General features: G+C 40.1%; 1 protein-coding gene across 1 annotated transcript in view; it reads right to left on the bottom strand.

Annotated features, from left to right (window-relative positions):
* Positions 1-4870: 4870 nt before the first annotated feature.
* The window catches only part of LOC131554876 (N-acetylated-alpha-linked acidic dipeptidase 2-like), a 30683-nt gene continuing 16011 nt past the window's right edge, over positions 4871-19542 (bottom strand). The window contains exons 13-19 of the mRNA XM_058800465.1: positions 17919-17986; positions 14855-14946; positions 13330-13420; positions 12410-12674; positions 9132-9213; positions 7819-7911; positions 4871-6248 (exon numbers count right to left, since the gene is read on the bottom strand). Coding sequence (XP_058656448.1) covers positions 6059-6248; positions 7819-7911; positions 9132-9213; positions 12410-12674; positions 13330-13420; positions 14855-14946; positions 17919-17986 — 881 coding nt within the window. The 3' untranslated portion in view covers positions 4871-6058. The remainder of the gene's footprint in view (positions 6249-7818; positions 7912-9131; positions 9214-12409; positions 12675-13329; positions 13421-14854; positions 14947-17918; positions 17987-19542) is intronic.

Raw genomic sequence — 19542 nt, 5'->3', positions numbered from 1 at the left:
CAAATGCTGAGCACATAATTCTTAAGCTAAACCATGTGTAATTTTAATGAGTTTTTGCTTTTCACAATTGCATTATATAATGCACTTACGTTTTACCTTAAACTGCCCCATAAGGGTATTTCAGTAAGCATAACTATTCAGGAGTGTATTGCAACCTGTGGCATTGTACATCCTCCCTTTTACTCCATGCATTGCAGGTGTTCTTCACTGAAGTTTGAAGTATAGTTTTGTGCAGACTGAGCAGTAGCTGTTAGAGAGCTGATAGATTTTGCTAAAGGTTCTCCATATTCTGGTAATTGTGTTTTAGTACAAAACAGTGTCATGCTGCCTGAGAGGCAAGTGCCAAGTCCTGCAGTCGCATTCTGAATCCTATACAAGTATCTGATCCTCAGGCAGGTTGTCTTTCATCAGAATGCAGATGACAAGAATGGTGTTTGCAAAACCAAAATCCTGTCTGGCTGAATTGGGTGAGCAGAGGTGGTTTGAAAATACCGAAAGAAAAGCTGGGTTAATTTCATCCATTTCTCAGGTTACCACGACTGGGCACTTAAGTGTGCATATGACTATGGATAAATAGCTGTGCTTAATGATTTTTCTTCAGAAAACTTGGGACCCTCCCCCATGTAGTACCCAGATGCTGATCTCTGCTGACAGTCCAATGAACACAGGATTCCTGTGGCTGGTAGTGTGGCAGAAGCTTCGTTCCAGATCTGCAGGGTCCCAGAACCTGCCAGGCTTGCTTTGTATAATCTTTTAACCTGCCTGCAGCTTTGTTCTGGCTTGTTTGGCTGTTAAAACTTTTCCCATGTCCGGGTGGCTCTTGCCTTACTTGGTTTAGCTTGTTTCTCATTCTGTAGTTGCTTGTTATAGACATTATTTTTTACATAACTACTAAAACTAAAGAGGTTTACTATGTAGAGCAACCTACTGCTGACTCTAGTGCCCTGTTGCAGAGGGATGCATGCAGGGGCCTTGAAAACTGAGGCATGGGATGTGGTGTAGAGGACTACTGATATGGGATGATTGGAGAAGGGGCATTGCTGGATAACAGAGATCCCAGGAAGAGAAACAGCTCATAAATATTATAACTTCTTTTCCATTGAAAGGTTTGCACTATAATTTCTTCTTTTTTTTTTCTTTAATAGTAGAGACCAGTCATTCTTCAATCACACAGTTAAGATTTTGAGCATTCCAACAATGAACCTGTCTTTAGTTACAAAGTGTATTTCTTTTCTGCCTGTAATAAGACTGGCAGGATGCTTATATGTGACTCCTCTGCCGTGGCAGTGGACAGCACTATCACTGCTGTCAGTACCCACACTCCTGTAAGGGTAGTGCCAGGATAATATGGTGTGTGCTGCAGACTGAAGAGAGTTTTAGTGCAGGCAGGTGGTGTCTAGGCATGCAGGTTCTGGTGGAGAGTATGGAAATACGGCTTAGGAGACAGAGCTGAGAAAACAAAAGCAATGCTTCAGTAGGGGGGTGGTGGTTGCAGAAATATCTGAAGGGATGAGCGACCTCAGATCTAAATCTTTCAGTGCTCAGTGTTCACAGCTGGCCATGTTTCCTCTGCCTGGACTCCTGCTTCTTACGGGTTACATAAGGGTGCATTGTCACAACCGTCACTGTGTCCAGCAACTGTGACTTGGGTTTCCTTCTAAAAGGAAGTAGTGTGGATGGCAGCATCAGGAACATGTCAGCTGCACTGTCAGCAGGCTAGCAAAGCACATCTGGGGAAGGTGCCATGTAAACTTAGCAAGTCTATTCTTATCCGATCCCTGCTGTGAAATGCTTTTCTATTATTGCCTCTCCTGTTCTTTCCCTTAATGAAAGGTTTGAACATGTTTGGAGTTTAATTGAACCAGGTCCAGCCCCTCCTGCATGAGGTGCCTAACAAAGCACTCTTATCTTCCTCCTAGATTCCCCGAGCTGAAGATGTTTAAGGGTGCAGCATCCATCAGGAGAAGCACTGTTGATGCTGACAGAAGCATCCTTGACCTTATAGATTGTAACTGGCACAAGTCTCAGTGATGTAATGGGAACAATCTTTTACCTTAACAAAGACTGCTTTCTAAATTCAGCTCCTGCTGGTTTCTCTAAGGACACTTTATATGAGCAGGTGCTAGTCTTTGAGGAACAGAACACTTTGGTTCTGCTCTGAAGAGCAGAAGCAAGATTTCTGTATTTCATTTAATTAGTGTTGTCTTCTCTGCTCTGCCACAGGGAAGTTCCTGATGTTCACCATCAGTCAGCTTTTTCAGTAGCACTATTAACTGTACACTGAAATCCTATGAATAAAACTAGGGGAATTTAGAGAGGAAAAAACAGGTCATGCATGTCCAATTTCTACCAGCTGCCGAGAGGGGTCCCCAGGTGAGTCTGACAGTGTCACCTGGAGATTCCAGCACCTAGGGTTACAGATTTCTTTCCAAAGTCAAGGCAAAGGTATTTCAACCGTAAGAGAATCTCAATCATTGCATCAAAGGTTTGGGTTGAAAGGGATCTTTAAAGGCTATCCAGTCTAATCCCATTGCCATTTTCAGCTAGATCAGGTTAGTCAGAGCTCTGATCCTGGATGTTTCCAGGGATGGGGTGTCTAGCATCAATCTGGGCAACTTGTTCTGGTGTTTCCTCACCTGCATTGTAAAAATCCTACTTGTATCCAATCTAAATTGACCCTTCTCTAGTTCAAAACTATTACCTTATGTACTAACGTAACAGGTCCTACTAAAAAGTTTATTTCCAAGCTGAAATAAATTTCCAGGCACTGTCCCTTTGGAACTGATTTTCTAAAGAGGCAATTGACAACCCAAATATCCAAGTGATACTTGATCCATCCAAGTTTAATTTTGCCAGATTGTTTCACAGCTCCAGTCTACTAGGATGAAGGGTCAGTTTCTCCCCTTTGTAGGATTCACTGATTGTTTCAGCCAGGCTGAGTGAAGTAACTGGGCAACTGGAATTGGGGAAGGACAGTGTTACTCATCTGTAAAGATTATTATGAAAAATTCTCTTCCCATACTTTAAAATTATGGGAAGGCAGAGCTACACTTTGCACTGGGGAAGAGCAACAAGATAAGAGTCTTGTTTGCTTATCTATAAAACTTAAGATTCTACTCATTGAGGAAGGAAAGACAATTGGAGGTCTGAGTAACTGATCCTCAAAATACCAAGAATAAGGGATTTTGTGGAATTTAGTTAGTATAAGCAATTTATAAGTGGTTTGGTTTCCTTATTTATAAGGGTTTGGATATCACTGCCTCAGTAGAACTTTATAGACAGGAATGGAAATAGATTTAATATATTTTGTGTATTTCTCAGGATGTAGCTGGTCATGATGAATCTCACATTCACACAGTTATCAATTAAGTTGACAAGAGGAACAAAGCAATCAATGCCAGCTGTGCATTCAGCCTGCTGTGAGCTGTAATTTATTCTTACAGCTTCAAACTGCACAGGGAAGCAAGGAGAGATTGTATGCTCTTTTGCAGCAGCAAGGTAATAGTACAGAACCTCTAAGGCTAGCTGCCACTGAAAGAGTTGTGTTTACTGGTGAAACATTTGTTCACTGGTTTATACATTTCTGTAAATTAAGGAAGAAGAAAATTTCAACAAATATTTCCTTACAATGTGGAAGCTCCTTGTTTGCCTTATACTCTGATAATCCTTCAGCAGCAACCACTGACAGTTCCCAAGTTGGCTGCTGCTCATGAGGAAGAGGTACTAATGGCTTTTTTCCACCATCCAGATATCCTAACCCTCCCTTGGTGGCACATTCAGAAATGCCCATTGCAGTTAATGTAAAGTTATGATGGAGCAGGAAGGGCACACGATTCAGAGAAAGGGAAGAAAAACCCAGTGCAGTTATGTACCAGTCACATCTTTGCAAGATATTCTTAAGCAGTAAGTTCAGCTACAGATGAGATGAAAAGTGTGAGTGTCCCCAGTTAGGTAAAAGTAAAGAAAACAACAAAAATGTATCCACTGTTCATAGGATCATAGAATGCTTGAGGTTGGAAGGGACCCTAAAGATCCTCTAGTTCCAGCCATGGGCAGGGATGCCTTCCACTAGACCTCAGGTTGCTCAGGGCTCCTTCCAGCCTGCTCTTGAACACCTCCAGGGATGGGGCATCAACTTCTTTGGGCAACCTGTCCCAGTGCCTCATCACCCTCACAGTAAAGAATTTCTTCTACTCTAAACCCACCTTCTTCCAGTTTGAAGCCATCCCCCCCTTGTCCTATCACTACACACATGTAAATAATGCCTCTTCAGCCTTCTTTAGCTACTCAAAGGCTGTGAATAATGTCTTTCCAGAGCCTGCCCTTTCCAGATGGCTGAACAACCGTAGCCATCTCAGTCTTGTGCTCATGAGAGATTCTCCAGCCCTTTGATCATCTTCACAGCCTCCTCTGGACTTGCTCCAGTAGTCCCACATGGCTGTTATGTTGGGGCCTGAGGGCTGGAAGCAGTGCTCCAGGTGGAGCCTTGCCAGAGCAGAGAAAAGAATCACCTGTTCTGTGCCCCAGCATCAGCTACTCCTGTCTCTTATGTGCTTGCTAGCAAAGTCAGTTTTGCACTCCATTTCCCAACAGAATGGACTGTAGAAGTGTAATTTCCTCCTCATGTGCCTAAGGTTTGATCTGCAAAAAGCAACTGAGCTACTAGTAAGGTATGAGAAAAACATCCACAAGCACACAATCCTTCATCCTTCATGGAGGTGTATTGGAGGCAATGCCAGTGAAACCCTCTCTTCTTGCTGGCATATATCCCCCAAAACAGCTTCCCACAAATTATTTCTGGTTCCCGTGTTTGAATTCAAGGCATCTGAGATGAGAACATTAACCCTGTCCTGCTTTTCTAATTCTCTCCTTTTTAAGGCCACATCTGTTCTATTCCCCATAAAACTAAGATTTTATTCCTACAACGTGGTGCAATTTATGGTAGTGAGAAAAAGTGTAGTATATTTTACATAAGAGATGAAATTGGCTAATGTCAGTTTCCACAAGCTGGAATATGATTCAGTAAAATTCTAGCAATTTTATTAGTTTTAAAGCAAGTAGATGAGAATTATGCCTAAAGGGCAAACGAAGCAAGAAATTTTAATTTTTTTCTCTTTTTATACAAACTAAACAGTTTTGTACAACTGGCCTTCTCAAGCCTTTCAGTTCCTCTTTGAATGTAAATCAGCTCCTACTGGGAAATGTCATTCAGGTCTTACTTGAAGACAGAATTATCTCAAGCTCCATGCTGACAGTAAGTGTCCTCCAGCTCCTTCAGATGAAAAAATATGAAAGAGATTGCCTGGGAGAAAATAGGAACAAAAGCTGCCATGGGTTCAGAACTAGAGAAGGTGCCAAGAAGAGCAGGGAGAGAGATTTGCACTTTTTCAAAAGAGGGACATGAATGGAGACTATCAGAGGGATGAATGTGCACTCCACTGAAAGTGTGCTTTTGGGTTTCTGCGCACAAGCAGCTGTTTTCCTTGATTATCAAGAATGGCCAGTACTGCTTTGGCAACCAGTAGGAGAGTTACTTATTTTTTTCAAGGAAAAGAAAGCAAATCAGTGTAAAGAGCATTCACCAGTCCTGCAAAATAGATTCTGAAAGGCAGAGATGCCTTTGGTGTCTTCTGTTATAAAAGTAGTTATCAGAACAAGAAAAATGTACAGGGTGAGTATTGCATTTTTTCCATCAAAATGTGTGATGTTGATCACTGCTGTGGACAAAATTTGCATGTAGGTTGGCAAATAATTGTTTTCATAACTATACATCCAAAACATTGGTCCTCAAAGCTGGAAGATCCTGCTTCCCCCCCTTCCCACTTCTCCCCACATCCAAATTTGCTTCCACCCAGGGTTGTTCATGAAGCTGCCGTTCTGTCAGTAGCAGAGATGCAGCAATTCCTAGCTCAGGAGCTCTCTGGCACACAGAGCTCTGCTCGCCTGCCATGTGGTTTGGGAGGCTGGGGACTCAGGCAGTCAGGGACACTGGGACACGGCAGCAGCCTGACAGCTCTGTGTGCCCCACTCTGCTGTGGGAGTTTTCAAAGCCCTCATCCTATGCTACTTCCTTCAGTGTGTCTGCTGCTGCCTGCACAGTGAAGGCTGCAATGGAAATCTGCCTCTTCACTTCTTCCCAGGCTTCACGTTGATCAGCTTTGCTTTCGATATCAAACATGGCATCATAGATTCCTGGGAAGGATTCTCCTGCGTATTTGTTGTGGCTGCTTGGAGCAAAGATAACGTGTCTGTGGGAAAAGAAGAAAAAGGCAATTATCCTGCATAAAAGAAACTATTAATAGGGTGTGGGTTCATTGTATGTGTACTACATAAACAGCTATGAATCCCAGGAAGATCAGAACTCACTAAACATATAGGAAATTGATCCTTAAAAGGACAGGAACAATCCCAAGTTTAAAATCTGTTGGAAAGGCCACAGATTTAGGTTAGGTGACCTTCTCCTTGGGAAGAGATGACGCATTTGTCTAATTAGGAACAAAATCATGTTACGCTTTTTGAAAATGGGAGCTCAACAAACCTGTCTAAGTAATTTGCCAGTCAAGAACAGGGAGTAAAACTAGTTACAGGTGTGTTGTGAGAAATGGAGTAGAAACCTCAAAAACAGCTAAGTAGCTGCATGATGGTCAGCAGATTACTTACCTGGGAAAGGAATTTAAAAGGAGGGAGAAAAAAAATCTGTGGGCGAATTCTTGAGAAAAGCATGAATTTTTGAGAAGAGATGTGATCATAATGAATCAGAATTGCACAAAATATCAATCTTATTTTTTGGTATAGTTTTTTTTCCTAAATAATGAATAGCTGTAGATCTGCGTTTAAATTTATTGTAACTATGAAGTATCGAAGCACATTTACACCGTGCGAAAAAGTCCTCCCAAATGAAAAGAAACATTAAAATTTCATTAATAAATGCAAGCAAGTAAGAACTAATAATAAAAACAAAACTCATACAGCTCCAAATGATACCCAACAGAAAATTTCTAGAAAGAAATTACTTCATTCTTCTGGAAGTGTTAATGACAGTTTATCCTAGGAGGATGGAAGTGTGATTCCAGTTCTACCTGCCTGAAAGACTTCTGGCATGGCATGAAAGCCATCCATCAGTGAGTCAGACATATCCAGTTGTTAGGAAAAGGGGGATACTGAAACCAAAGTGAGGTACTTACACCCCTGACACTGAAAGCTGGCATCTTGACAGGTATTCCTAACAAAACCCCTGGGTTTCTAGAAAGGATATAGTAGTTAGTGGTTTAATCTTTTGGAGCACCTACAGAAGCAGCCAAAATTGGGACAGATGGGGCTGTGCAGCACAGCTCACAGGCCTTTATCCTGTGCTGAAGGGTCCCTCTCTCTCCAAACCCTCCAAGCTCTCCTTTCTTGGCTTCTCTCTTCAACTGACCCTCATTACACATCTGTTCTCATTTACTCTACCCTCTTTTCACTTTATTTTTCAATACAGTTCATTCATTCTTCACTCAATCCTCACTTTGCGGACAATCACATGAGCAAGTAGTAACAGCAGTAGTACTGCACACCTACAAGTAAAAGTCAGAGTACAATGCTGTTGTGGTTTAACCACAGCTAATAAAAAGAACCAAATGAGGAATTTGGCTCCACAAGACTGGTGTAGCCAAGGAGTTCTCCTTAAGGATTATAAAAAAAGTCCACTACTTGCTGAATTGTACTTAAAGCAATGTTTTGAACTGTAATTGCTGTGAGACCCATACAGCAATTCAACTGACCGGTCAGCTGCAAAAATAGGGTGCCTTAGACAGCAGGTCAAGAAACTTTCAGCCTCACCTGTAAAACTTCCTTCCTGGCAAGCCCAGAGGATCAGTGAAAGCTCTTTCTACCAACATCAGCTGATCATTCATGATGCGCACTGCAATCAAACTGCAGGAGAGGGAGACAGAGAAACATCACACATCAGGGAAACATGATCTCCCAGTTTCATTTAAAACACTTTCCTTCTCTTTTTTTTTTTTTTGACAGAAAAAGAAAAAAAGACAAGCGTGGTTTACAGTTTACAAAAAAATATGAGGTTTTGCAAATGGAGATTCTAAATCCATGTTATATTAATGAATTGATATTTCTGGTTAGAAAACAGCATTTTACACTATGCAAAAATAAAATGGGAAACTTTCTGAGAGTGTCAGATACTTGTTTATTATTAAATGGCACTGGAAAGTTGGCACTTAAGAGAATGGAGAAGACTAAGATTTACACAGATGAAGACAGCTAAAGTTTAGTGTCTACCCATAAACCAAATATCCATAGTCCTGTTCCAGTCTATACAGTAACATAGTAGGGATGGGATTCAGCTGCCTAAACACAACTGGTATCATATGTGGCTTGCAGTGACTGCACTCAGAGGGCATAGGAGTCCTGCAAGGGGCCTTAGGCTGTCAAGCATCATATGGATATCTCAGATATTCTGAGTCATCATCCTCTGTCTTTGAAGTGTGCTGAAAGGAAAAATTCTGGCATTGTTGTCATCATATTGCAAAAGTCCCACACCTTCTTAGTGATTTCTCAAGGGCATCTCCTTGCAGCACTGACTCCTTCTTCACAACACAGACAACCAACAAACTCCAACTCTCTCCTCACCCAGCTAACCCACTCTTTTGTAGCACTCTTCTTCTTATTTGACACAGCCGTGGCCTATTAAGGGCAGGCCTGTTCCTAATCTTTGGTGATTAGTACAGCTGCAACTCCTCAAGGGTGAGACTACCTTCTGCACTATTCTCTTACATTCTATCCCGGCAAATGGCATCACCTACAGCACTTATGTATAGTCTAAACAGATCTCAGTCCAACTCTAACTTTCATTGCTACTTGCCTTTCCACATATTACAGTAATTTTAATGACAACCTGATACTAGTAATAAGCTCTACAGCTCATACTATCAATCACAGCAAACATTCCTGTATCTGCTAATTCATCTTAAAAGATACTGCCTGTCTCAGGGCTCAGAGCTCTGTTCTACACTCATCAGAGAGAATCCTTGTGTAGCAGAAGAAATAAAGAACTGCCACTCTGGCTCCCTAAGGCAAACCAGGACATAAATGTATTCATATATACATATATATAAATAATTTTTTTTCTGACTTACTCTTTCTTGTCAACTTGTTCAAGTCTCCTGTGAAATTCAGAAGCAGCCTTTGAGAAGTTCACCACAGCAGAAATAAGAGGATCTAGAAATGGAAGGACTACGTGAACAACTTCATAGTATTCACTAAGCCAAATATACCTTTCAGTTGCCCAGTGGGAGAAGAACTATATTTGTCTTGCTGATATAATAGCATTAATTTTGTAATTTCTACATAATTGATTACTTTCCCTAGTGCAGACTTTAAAGAGCTGCACTACTAGCAAATACCTTTTGCAATGAGAGCAGCAGTAAAGCAGAGTGCTTGGGAAAGCTTTCACAACCATACATCTTCCCTTTGCCCTGCAAGCAAAAAACTGGCTGTCGTTGCAAACTGAGAGCTCTGCAGTTTCCTGTTAAACAAATGCACTGCCGTGTTCAGGTATAAAAAGCCTGACTTCGATCAGAAACCCCAGCTGTTCCAGAAGGCTGTGGAAGAACAGCAGGATGTTGCTGAGGAGAACGATGTGCCATTCACAGCACAACAGGAGAGTGTGATTCGTGCTCTGGGCAGTGCGAGGTGAGGCACAGCTGTCGAGGCACACAGGGACAGGCACAGCAGGTTACGAGTCCTGTGCCGGCTGCACGCTGGAATTGCAGCACAGGAGGTGCCTGTGCCAGGTTCCCCCGTGCTGTCCCCAGCAGTGCGACTCAGCCCCCAGGGGATTGCCTGACTGTGTGCAGGCAGGTGGGCAGGAATGGCCGCTGCTTTTCCCTGCCCAGTACATCCAACACATGTGGAACAACTTAGAGAAGCAGCAGGCTTTCCTTTTAATGGCAGTAGCAGCTGTGATGTGGAAGGCTCTATTTAATACAGACCTGGAAAAAGTATTGATTTATGCAAGTTATCAGAATAAATCACAGGTGGAGGTTATGACACCAAATTCTGGCCCCATCAACAATCAACTCAACTAGAAAGGAAGACAGTTTAAAACTTGTAAATTTTGCCCACAAGTTTCTGAAGACTTTGGCTAAATCGGAGTATCCTCTCTTCAACTGTGCAGGAAGATGGGACATAGGATTAGATCATCCCCTAAATCCAGTCCTCTGCTGGCCAACTATTATCCCTTCACTGTTTATAGCTTTATCATCCAATTTCACGTGACAGGCTTTCTGTTCCCAGGGCTGCTATTGAAAGCTGTTCCTCAGACTCATTTGCTCTATTTCTAGCAAACTTATTTATTCATCACAAGCCTACACTCGCTTCATTTTTGTCTTACTGCTGTTGTTTAGTTGGTGCAATTGGAGGCACAGATTTTATGTATGCGAGCTGTTTACAGACTGCAGCCCAGAGGGACATGTCACCTTGTGAGGGTGAGAATTCACACTTGTCCACAACCCTGTGGCAAGAGCTCTCAGTTTGCCAGGGGCAGAGTCCTGCCCTGCTGACATCATGGCCATATCACAACAACAGATTATATTTCAGAAGCAGTAGGAGGGGATTTAAGAGAGAGAAAAAAAAAAGACCATCTGAAAAATAATGTAAGAAACTTGGTGTTCATGTTCACTAGCTCTTCAGTGTTGTCAATGTTGGTTATTTTAGAAAACATCACATTTCTTTATTCCCCACTTGAAAACATTATTTTCTGATAGCATATGACTACATGCACAAATTTTATGAAAAAACATTCCAGCCTTCATTGTTGCAGATGAACAGCTAAAATGTGAATCCAAATGCAAATAAGAACCTTAATCTATTATTTAAAAGGACAATTATATGATTTAGTTAGGCTTAATCAACAATTTTCTGACATTCAGTGCTGACAATAAGCAATTCTATGAAAATGCTGAGTGAAACAAACTTTAATTTTCACAGTATTGTAAAACCTACCTATGTTATTTAATGTACTCTGGTGCAATACAATAAATAAAAAAATAGAAAATTTAGCTTCATTCAAGAAATAATTTAAAATTCATCAGGCATCAGAGAAGAACCATGAAAATAATGATGAGACTGAAAAACATGCCTTGTAAAAAATAGTCAAAATAACAGATTTATAAAGTTATTAAGGAGAGGTCTCAGTGTTATTTGGGTGAAAAAAAAAGCTAAAAGTAGAAGATTGCTTCTAAATTCTGGGAACGAGAATAGATGTATTGGTCAGGAGGTAGTTTGTGTAACTTTTAATCTGAAAATAGATAAAAAAACAATGAAAATAAATTATTTTGCAGATATTTTGATAGATGTACTACTACTACAAAAAAAAGGAAAATATTTGATCTTACAAGACATGCTGCAGTGAACATTAGAATACATTGAAGTAACTCTTGGTGTTTTACAGAATCTCAGACCATATGATCCATCGAACAAGATGCTTCCTCTGTCTCAAGATGCCTTTTTACAAAAAAGGGTGTCTTCTCAAAACAGTCAACAATTTTTCACCTAAACCATTAATGACATTTCAAGCATAATTTTTAATTTCCCCCAAATGTGGGTTCAATTTGAGTTTCTTACAATGTTTCACATGCCTCAAATGAGGACTGCATCTTCAAAAGGTGATTTGTGTCTCTAAATCATGGGTTCATCAGATAGCAAGTGAATTAGGACTGACTGAAATATCTCCTTGGTGCAGAACCACAAGGAGAGATCAAGGCAAGAAGGAAAAAAGAAGAAAAAAAGAGGAGACTGAAAATGACTGTCGAAGCTATCCTAGCCTGGGATCCTCAGCAGTGTGCTGCTTTAGACCTGTTTTATGGGCTCCAGAACAATGTGCTCAGGTGCTCAGCAAACAGATGTATTCATGCAGGAGAGCTGGAAAGGTGCTCCTTTGGCTTAAAAATGGCAGCCAGGCACTGAGGGAGATGGTGGAGCTCCCCGGGGTCAGATGAAGTTTTGGATGAAGAGGAATGGACACCTACATCCCTCAATTTCAAGCAGTTGCCATAAACACTTGACTTCTTTTTTAAGCAAGGAAGTGAGGACCAGGCTGAGATACCTCTTTGTCCTACATTTGAGGTCCTTGACTGCCTGTCAGCTCTGTAATAAGGCCTGTAATTAATAATGTGCATGAAAATTCTTATAACCCTTAGTAATTGACCAGCACTGAACCCACCACACCCTCTTATCAAGACAATAATGAGCTAAACCTGTGTTGTGTTTAGGAAAAAAAAAAAAAAAATTAGGCTCTTTACCATGAGGACAAATTTCAAACAGGAAAGAAAGGAATTAATTTGCAGAGCTATGACAGATCTAACATGTCCCTGCACGATTCTAATTAATGCCCAGACCTGTGGCTGTTACTCACCAAATGATACTTTGTAAAGTTTCAGCTGTTCCTCATGCTTCTTGGCTAATTTACAAATTCTGTTGCTGTATCCTTTTAAGGCTTCTCCATAGTCTCTAGAGTCAAATGGAATGACCTGGGAATCTGCCAGTTCATAAACCAGTTTTCCTCGTAACTGGGCAATTGTTAGCTGTTTCTTGAAGGTGGGGTCATAAAATTTTTCCACTAGCTCAAATGTCTCATACACAGTGTGATAAACAGGATAATTGCTGAATTTGTCCGCTTTCTGGAAAAGAGCAAGCAAATTTGTCAATGCCCTGCATTCTGACTGGAGTTAAAAGATGTATTGATCCCTTTATGACTCTGATGCTTTGTTTGGTTTCCAAATAAAAAAAGCTATCTGTTACAAAACAGAATTTAATATCCTTCATTTGTGTGTGTTTGTATTAAGAAATTAAACCAATCTGATTTCATGGATTGTTGCACAGGATTAAGTGAGCAGGCTTCCTTCTCTCTACCCACACAGACCTGCCTTTCCACTGCATGGAGGTTGCCTTCTCCAAGAGTGAAAACAGTTTGGAGTTTGGATAGCAAAAGTCTTCAATCACAGCCCCTTTTTACTTTCTGTAGCTGTTTCTGAACACAGCTACAGAAGATTTGTATATTAAGGGGACTATTAATAGCATGGTGGAACAAACTGTCCACCTTCAATCAGACTCTATAAATACCTCTCTGTGAACTTGACATCCTATAGAATATACACACCGCTGTAACATGTTTTATTCTCCAAACATTTAGGTTTCTTGCTAAATTAAGAAACATCACTGTATACAAACCAGTCAAAGATGCTTTGAAGCTTTTTTGTTAATTATGAATAAATGCTTTTAACAGGATGACTGCTCAGCACTATCAAACTTGTTCACACAGTCTGTCAGACTTACCCTGTTCTTGGTGTAACGAGCTCTGCCTGATGCAATTCCCAGTCGCTGGAAGTAAGCTTCAAAATCACTGCCTGACCCCAGTTTGTTTATTCTGCAAGCAGAAAAGACAACATCTTAGTAAGGGCACTTGCTGAACAGTGTGGTAGTAATTTATGCAAAATGCAGATTTTTCAGAGAAATTGAGGTCAGTTCTTCTGAAGGGCACATCAGGGACACTAGCAAAATCAAAGGCTAGATGAATGGCAAGCTTAATCACTTAACTGATTTTATTCCAGCACTCTGATTCAGTATCCAATATTGCTAGGAAGATCTTTTAATTGCAGCAATCCTAATTATGGCAGCGCTGACATTAAAAATACAAACAATTTATGCACAGGAGCCATAAAACTGTATCAGCCACGTCCCTGCCGTCTTAAAACATCAATCATCTATTTCCAAACTAATACGAATCGGGCAGCAGTATGTGTAAAGACAGATGTGTCTGTGTGCTTGGCACATTCCGCAGCAGAACCCGAGGTCGATAAATAATTCCCGCTGGAAATTCGGCATTCCCGCACTCGGCACCGCGGGCCGCCGCTGCCATCTGATGGGGAGCTGCGGCGTGGCAGGGGCGAGCAGGCGGCACAAGGCAGACACAGCACCCCAAGCATTTTCAAATATTTACATTTGAAGTTAACTTTCAGGTCTATGTGTCTGGCCGGATGAATAATTAGTGTTTATCAGCCAAAAAAAAAAAAAAAAAAAAAAAAAAAGTTTCCTCTTTTTCCAGCTGAAGTTAGTGTACATAAGGAATGATGTGCATCAACTAAGAAAGATCAAATGTGGCTGCTTTTTCAAAAGGAAGAAATCTCAGTGGGTCTAATGAACCCAGAAACTCATCTTAGCAGAGCCAGAAACACGCAGAAGATTTTTGTCACATCACAAAAGGGGGCAGATCTGTCTGCCTTATGTCAGTAACGCCACACTGGGAATAAGATTGAGCCTTTCTCAGTCACAGGTGGAAAGAGTGTTTTGGAGTTGCAACACCTTGAAATATGAAATGCTACCGCACTCATATATAGATTTGTAATGTAATACATTTACATTCATTGAATAAACAAGAAATAATTATCTCAAGATTTTAAATTACTGCTTTTTAATTACTGCTCTAGTCAGCTTCTATCAACTGTTTGCTTATCCTAACAATTTTGATTTTATCTTATCTAGTAGGCGACTAAACTATGTTTTGAACCCTTTCCCCACCCTGCTTTTTTTTTGAATGCTTTTCAAATTGCTTTTCTACTAATATAAAGGACTTTAGAAAGTGTGAGGCTTCATTTCATCACAGGAATAATGTCACCATCATTAAATAAAAATAATACTATTTTATTTTACTATTAAAAATATTATTGCTAGAGGGTCACCTTGCACTAAAAGGTTTTTTATTGCTGCCATAAATAGCACATCTCAAAAAATTCTAGTGAGTAGCCATGCCATGATATGATTAAAATATTGGGGTATTAAACCCTGAAACATATTAACTTACCTGGGAAAGTTATTATTTTCAGATGAGGGATCTTTCTCCAGCCAGCTCTCATAAAGAGATTTATTTTCATAACCCTCATCAGGGCTTAAAATCTGGAGAGGGAAATATGATAATCTCATTGGAAATACCTCTAACTCGATTCATTATCAAAGGAGATCTCTGCAGCTCCCAGCTTCATTCTTAACCAGCAGTGCTGCTGCTTGCAGGGAAGTGAATATTGACATTTGTTACTCACATTTATGCATTCCCAAACAAGGAAAGCATCTCACAGGAACTTGGAACCAACCACAGACAGTAGGAAAGAACAGGTTAAAAGGATGTGACCTGGAGCTCATCTACTACAGGGGAAATGTGCATGGACACACACAACAGCAAATGCAATCCTGTGGGACTCCTCAGTATACTGGAACCTGTTTTCCTTTCAGCAGGCATGGGGAGATGAAAATCACAACCTGTTTGTCCTGAGGTTTCCCCTGCACAGCAGCAATATTCTCTCAACAAGGCTAAACCTAAAATTCGACTGCTTGTTCTGCAGGAAAGGTACAAAATAATTATAGCAGTTCCAAGGGAACTCAACCAAGCCTGGAGAATCATTGTGCAAGACACTGTATGTACAAATGTAGGTCTCACACCTGCACCTCAAAAAAACCCCCAAAAACTCTGTAACCAGGATGGAAAAGGTAAGTATTAGTGTTGTCATCATGCTGCCAGCAGAACTATGAAAGGGTATAAAATAAGTTGATGAAAGCTCTTAGAAAATCTGTGGCAGAGTAGAAATAAGTCAAGACTCCAACCCTGGTCTCCACCTACACTTAAACAACCTTTAATAGACATGGTCCTTTAAGTATAAGATTGGCTATTATGTGCAGAGGATTGGATTTTTTTTTTTCCAAAATACTAAGCATAAATGTTCATGGACACTTACATGGTCCCACCATGTTTTTGAGACTTAAATTCGACCTTGAAAAACATTCAGACTCCAAATTGAAATTGCATAGAGTTCTGACCTCTGAGATTCTGTCAGCAGCTAGCAGGAAAATAACAACTTTGTGAAATAACTGCTTGGCTGCTGTCATTTTCTGGGTACTCTGGTCAAGTCCTAGGGCTAAAGTGAAAACTGCACATTAATAAGAGCAAGCTGAACTCTGACATGTGGGAGGAAAAGCACTCTATGCTCTGGCAAAGATGTTATTCTAACAGCTTTGGTCATGTAAAAACATCAGTCAGCTTTTTCATAAAACACTGAGAGCACAGTAAAACATATTTGCCCTGACTTAGATCCCAATCTAGGATCAGCATAAGCTTCCTGCTAACTCAAGAGAAGATGAAGAGTTCTCTAAGTATAAATGCAAAAGAATCAGTGATAATCACAGGAGGACTGGAGTTGAACTATTGCAGACACCATTTGGTGGTGACCAAATGTCTAAACCCTGGCAGTAAAGCAGGGCCCAGAAGACAGTCAACAGCTCAATGTCCCATCTGTAGCTGGACCACAATTAAATGCAGAACTCCCTGAAAGAAAACACTTCATGTGTACACTAGACTTATTTCTGGTGAGGACTGGCCCACTAAAAAACAAGAAGGGCAAAGAGATCTTTGGATGTTGGATAACTGGATGTTGGACACCTTAATATGAACAGAAATAACTTTTCTTTGGACAGGCACAATCAGGCTTCCAGGTTTTCTATTGTTAACATCATACTTCTACTGTTAAAAGCTAAAATAACAGTGAATGTGACATTTATTTTTACAAGTCAGTCTGAAGTACTTTGCATTGTACTTTAATGGAAGTTTTCTACTCAAACCAGCAATAGCTGAATAGTTGACTTAAGATCAGATCTAGGTGCTAATTTTAGCATTGAGCACTTTTTTGTAACTTTGTTTATCTTTTACAGTGAAATGTCTTCCTGAGTTAGTGGCTTAGTGCAGACAGAAAGTAAATTATTTTATCAAGGGCCCTGCAGCACTAAGGACACGACAATTTTTTTAGACAAAAGAGAATGCTCTTCAGTGTGCCAAGTGTCAGAGCTAATATTTGAACAGCACAGCTTCTTCCCTCTGCAAGGATGAAAGATTAAGACAGAACTGACAGGAAAATAAAACACAGAAAAGAAAATCATGGGAATAGCACAGATAAACTTTCCCAGATCTAAACCATGGCATTTCAGGTGGTAGAAGTGTGCTGTGTTTGAAAATAACTTGGGATGAATGCATCTAGCACAATGGGAGATTGGTAGCTGGAGTCCCCCTACTAAGTGCCATTGCAGGGCAGATTTTAACACTGGACCAAGTGACCTGAGCTCCCTTAAGATTAGGGGGGGAATAGTTTGAGTTCAGTACATACAAAGGTAGGCAACCACATTTGGTCAAACAAATCTCATCCTAAAGGCACCAATTTCTACCCAATGCCTTTACAGGGAGCCTGTGTTGCTGTTGTTCTGTCTTTTGTTAGCTGAGATGAATCCACATCTGAGGGTCGTGGCAATAGCTCAGAAGTCTAATCTGGTTAACTCATATGGAAAATAAAGTTCCATGCTTTAATGAATCACAACCTTTCAGCATTATGATAACATCTCCCGAGAGGTGAAAGTAAAGGAGTCATGGTTAGACCACTTGAAACAAAGCAAATCCACACATCAGACCTGCTAAAACACCTTCTTAATCCTTCAATATTTATCACATATTTCAGAGGCTGAGTGAGATATGGAGGAGATTCAGGGGAACAGACAGAGAGAAAATGGTAGCCAGTCAATGTCAAAAATATTTCCCTTCAATGTTTATAACTTTAGAGAATTGATCTTGCTCAAGCATTTTGCTTTTATTATTTTTTTTTTACTGTGTATTGCAAATAAGATTCCACTTATGTCAGTGACACATTTCCATCCTTCTAAGAATACTGAGGAACTGTGTGTACTGCTGATGGGATATTTTGCTATTGATTTTGGTGGAATCTTCTAGCACAGTAATAAAAAGAGTCTGGTATTATTCGATAGCCCAATTTTATCAAATAAACTTAGAGTCTTACTTATTGTTAAAAAGGCAGAAAAGTAGATTGATTCTATACCTCTTTTGTCAGATTATACACCAGTTTGTAGAGAAGAGGGGTACAGTCAACTCTTAATGTGTAGTTACCTGAAAATAAAACAAAAACATGAAAATTTTCCCTTCATGTACTAGTGGCTTTATCTTCTTAATGGATTAAACCCTGCAGTCCTTTCTTAGAAGAACTTTTTGACTAAGGCAAAAATTACAATTTTGCCTCAGATATATACAGCAATAAACTGCATGGTCTCACTTTGTAAGCTACTGCCACTACAAGGCAATAAAGTATTGGTTATAGTACATCCACAGTAATGTAATTAACCCTTCCCACGGCTCTGAAGTATGCCTAATTATCCCTCATTAGCTACAAGCCCTTGTCACTCATACACTTCCCAAAGCTTTTGTCGAACAGAAGGCAGACAGTGAGATGATGGAAAAAATACCAGATAATGTTAATGATGTTTCCAAGGAGAGTCTGTATGTGAAAACTGGAAATTCAAGCCACAAAAGTGCTTAAAGCAATGACTTGCTTTGCTTCTTTTCATTGCTACAGGACAATAAATAGAAAAAAGTGGTATAAGAAGTGTTGAGGAGAATACATGATGATAAACAAAATAATTTTCAGAGCAGATGAATGCCATGAGTCCCCAGGGGATTTCACTGCTCAGGTGAGAGATGTCCAAGGTATTTAAGCCAGTGCACTGAACATGGTGTTCTTTTCCTTATTACACACTTCTTTTCCAGTTGTTTTGCTTTCGCATTTCCTTTAATCCATAAAGCAAGAGACATGTTTGAATAATCAAGATTCAGAAGAAAATTGTTAAGGCAGCAGCATGTTGGCTGCAAACCAACTAAAAAATATGCGTTACAATCCATGGTGAGAATATGAAGAAGTTGTAAACTATTATTTCATTTGTGAGATTTCCTAGGTGTGAAATTCTGCTCTACTTTTAACACAGCATCTAGGCAGCATAAATGAAGGAACAGCTCTAACTCTCCTTATTTCCCAGCTCCAACTGAGCATTTAAAAACTGGGTTTGGCATTTCTTTCTTTCCAATCCTCTTGTGATAGACAAAATTTTTAGCTGACAGGAATAAAAAGAGTTCCCAAATATGCCTGTAGATATCAATTTTATTCACACACAGGAAGCCCAAATAAGTTGGATTTGACATGGGAAGAGTAACGCCCTAAGTAACAGAGGTTATGATTCAGAGCAGCTTCACAGGACCCTTCTGACTATTATTTCAGCACAGAAAACAGTAAAAAAGGTCTTTCTGTAATAAAGTCCAGCACAATTTCAGAAGGACTTCATAATATAGATCATAGTGTTGGACCCTCTCAAAAAAACAAAGGCCAGTTTCTAAGAGCATTCCTAAATGGCATATTCTTCTCATAATCTGAAGGACATAGAAAATTGGATAATGGTGGATAAGGTTTTTTTGTGAAACACTTTTCAGGGTCTATTTTTTAAAAAAGTCCTGCTGTAATAAATACATACTCCCTGCTCCTGGCAATCAACAAAGGTGAGTGCACTGGCTCAAAGCACCAAAGCATCTCCCACCCCCACAAAATGTAAGCCTGAGGTCTTACCATCATGATAATTTATTGTCTCAAAATATTATAATTCCAGAGGGAAAGGAGCTGG

This window comes from Ammospiza caudacuta, chromosome 2 (assembly GCF_027887145.1).
Source record: "Ammospiza caudacuta isolate bAmmCau1 chromosome 2, bAmmCau1.pri, whole genome shotgun sequence".
NCBI lineage: Eukaryota > Metazoa > Chordata > Aves > Passeriformes > Passerellidae > Ammospiza > Ammospiza caudacuta.
This window is presented reverse-complemented; position numbering and strand designations above follow the sequence as displayed.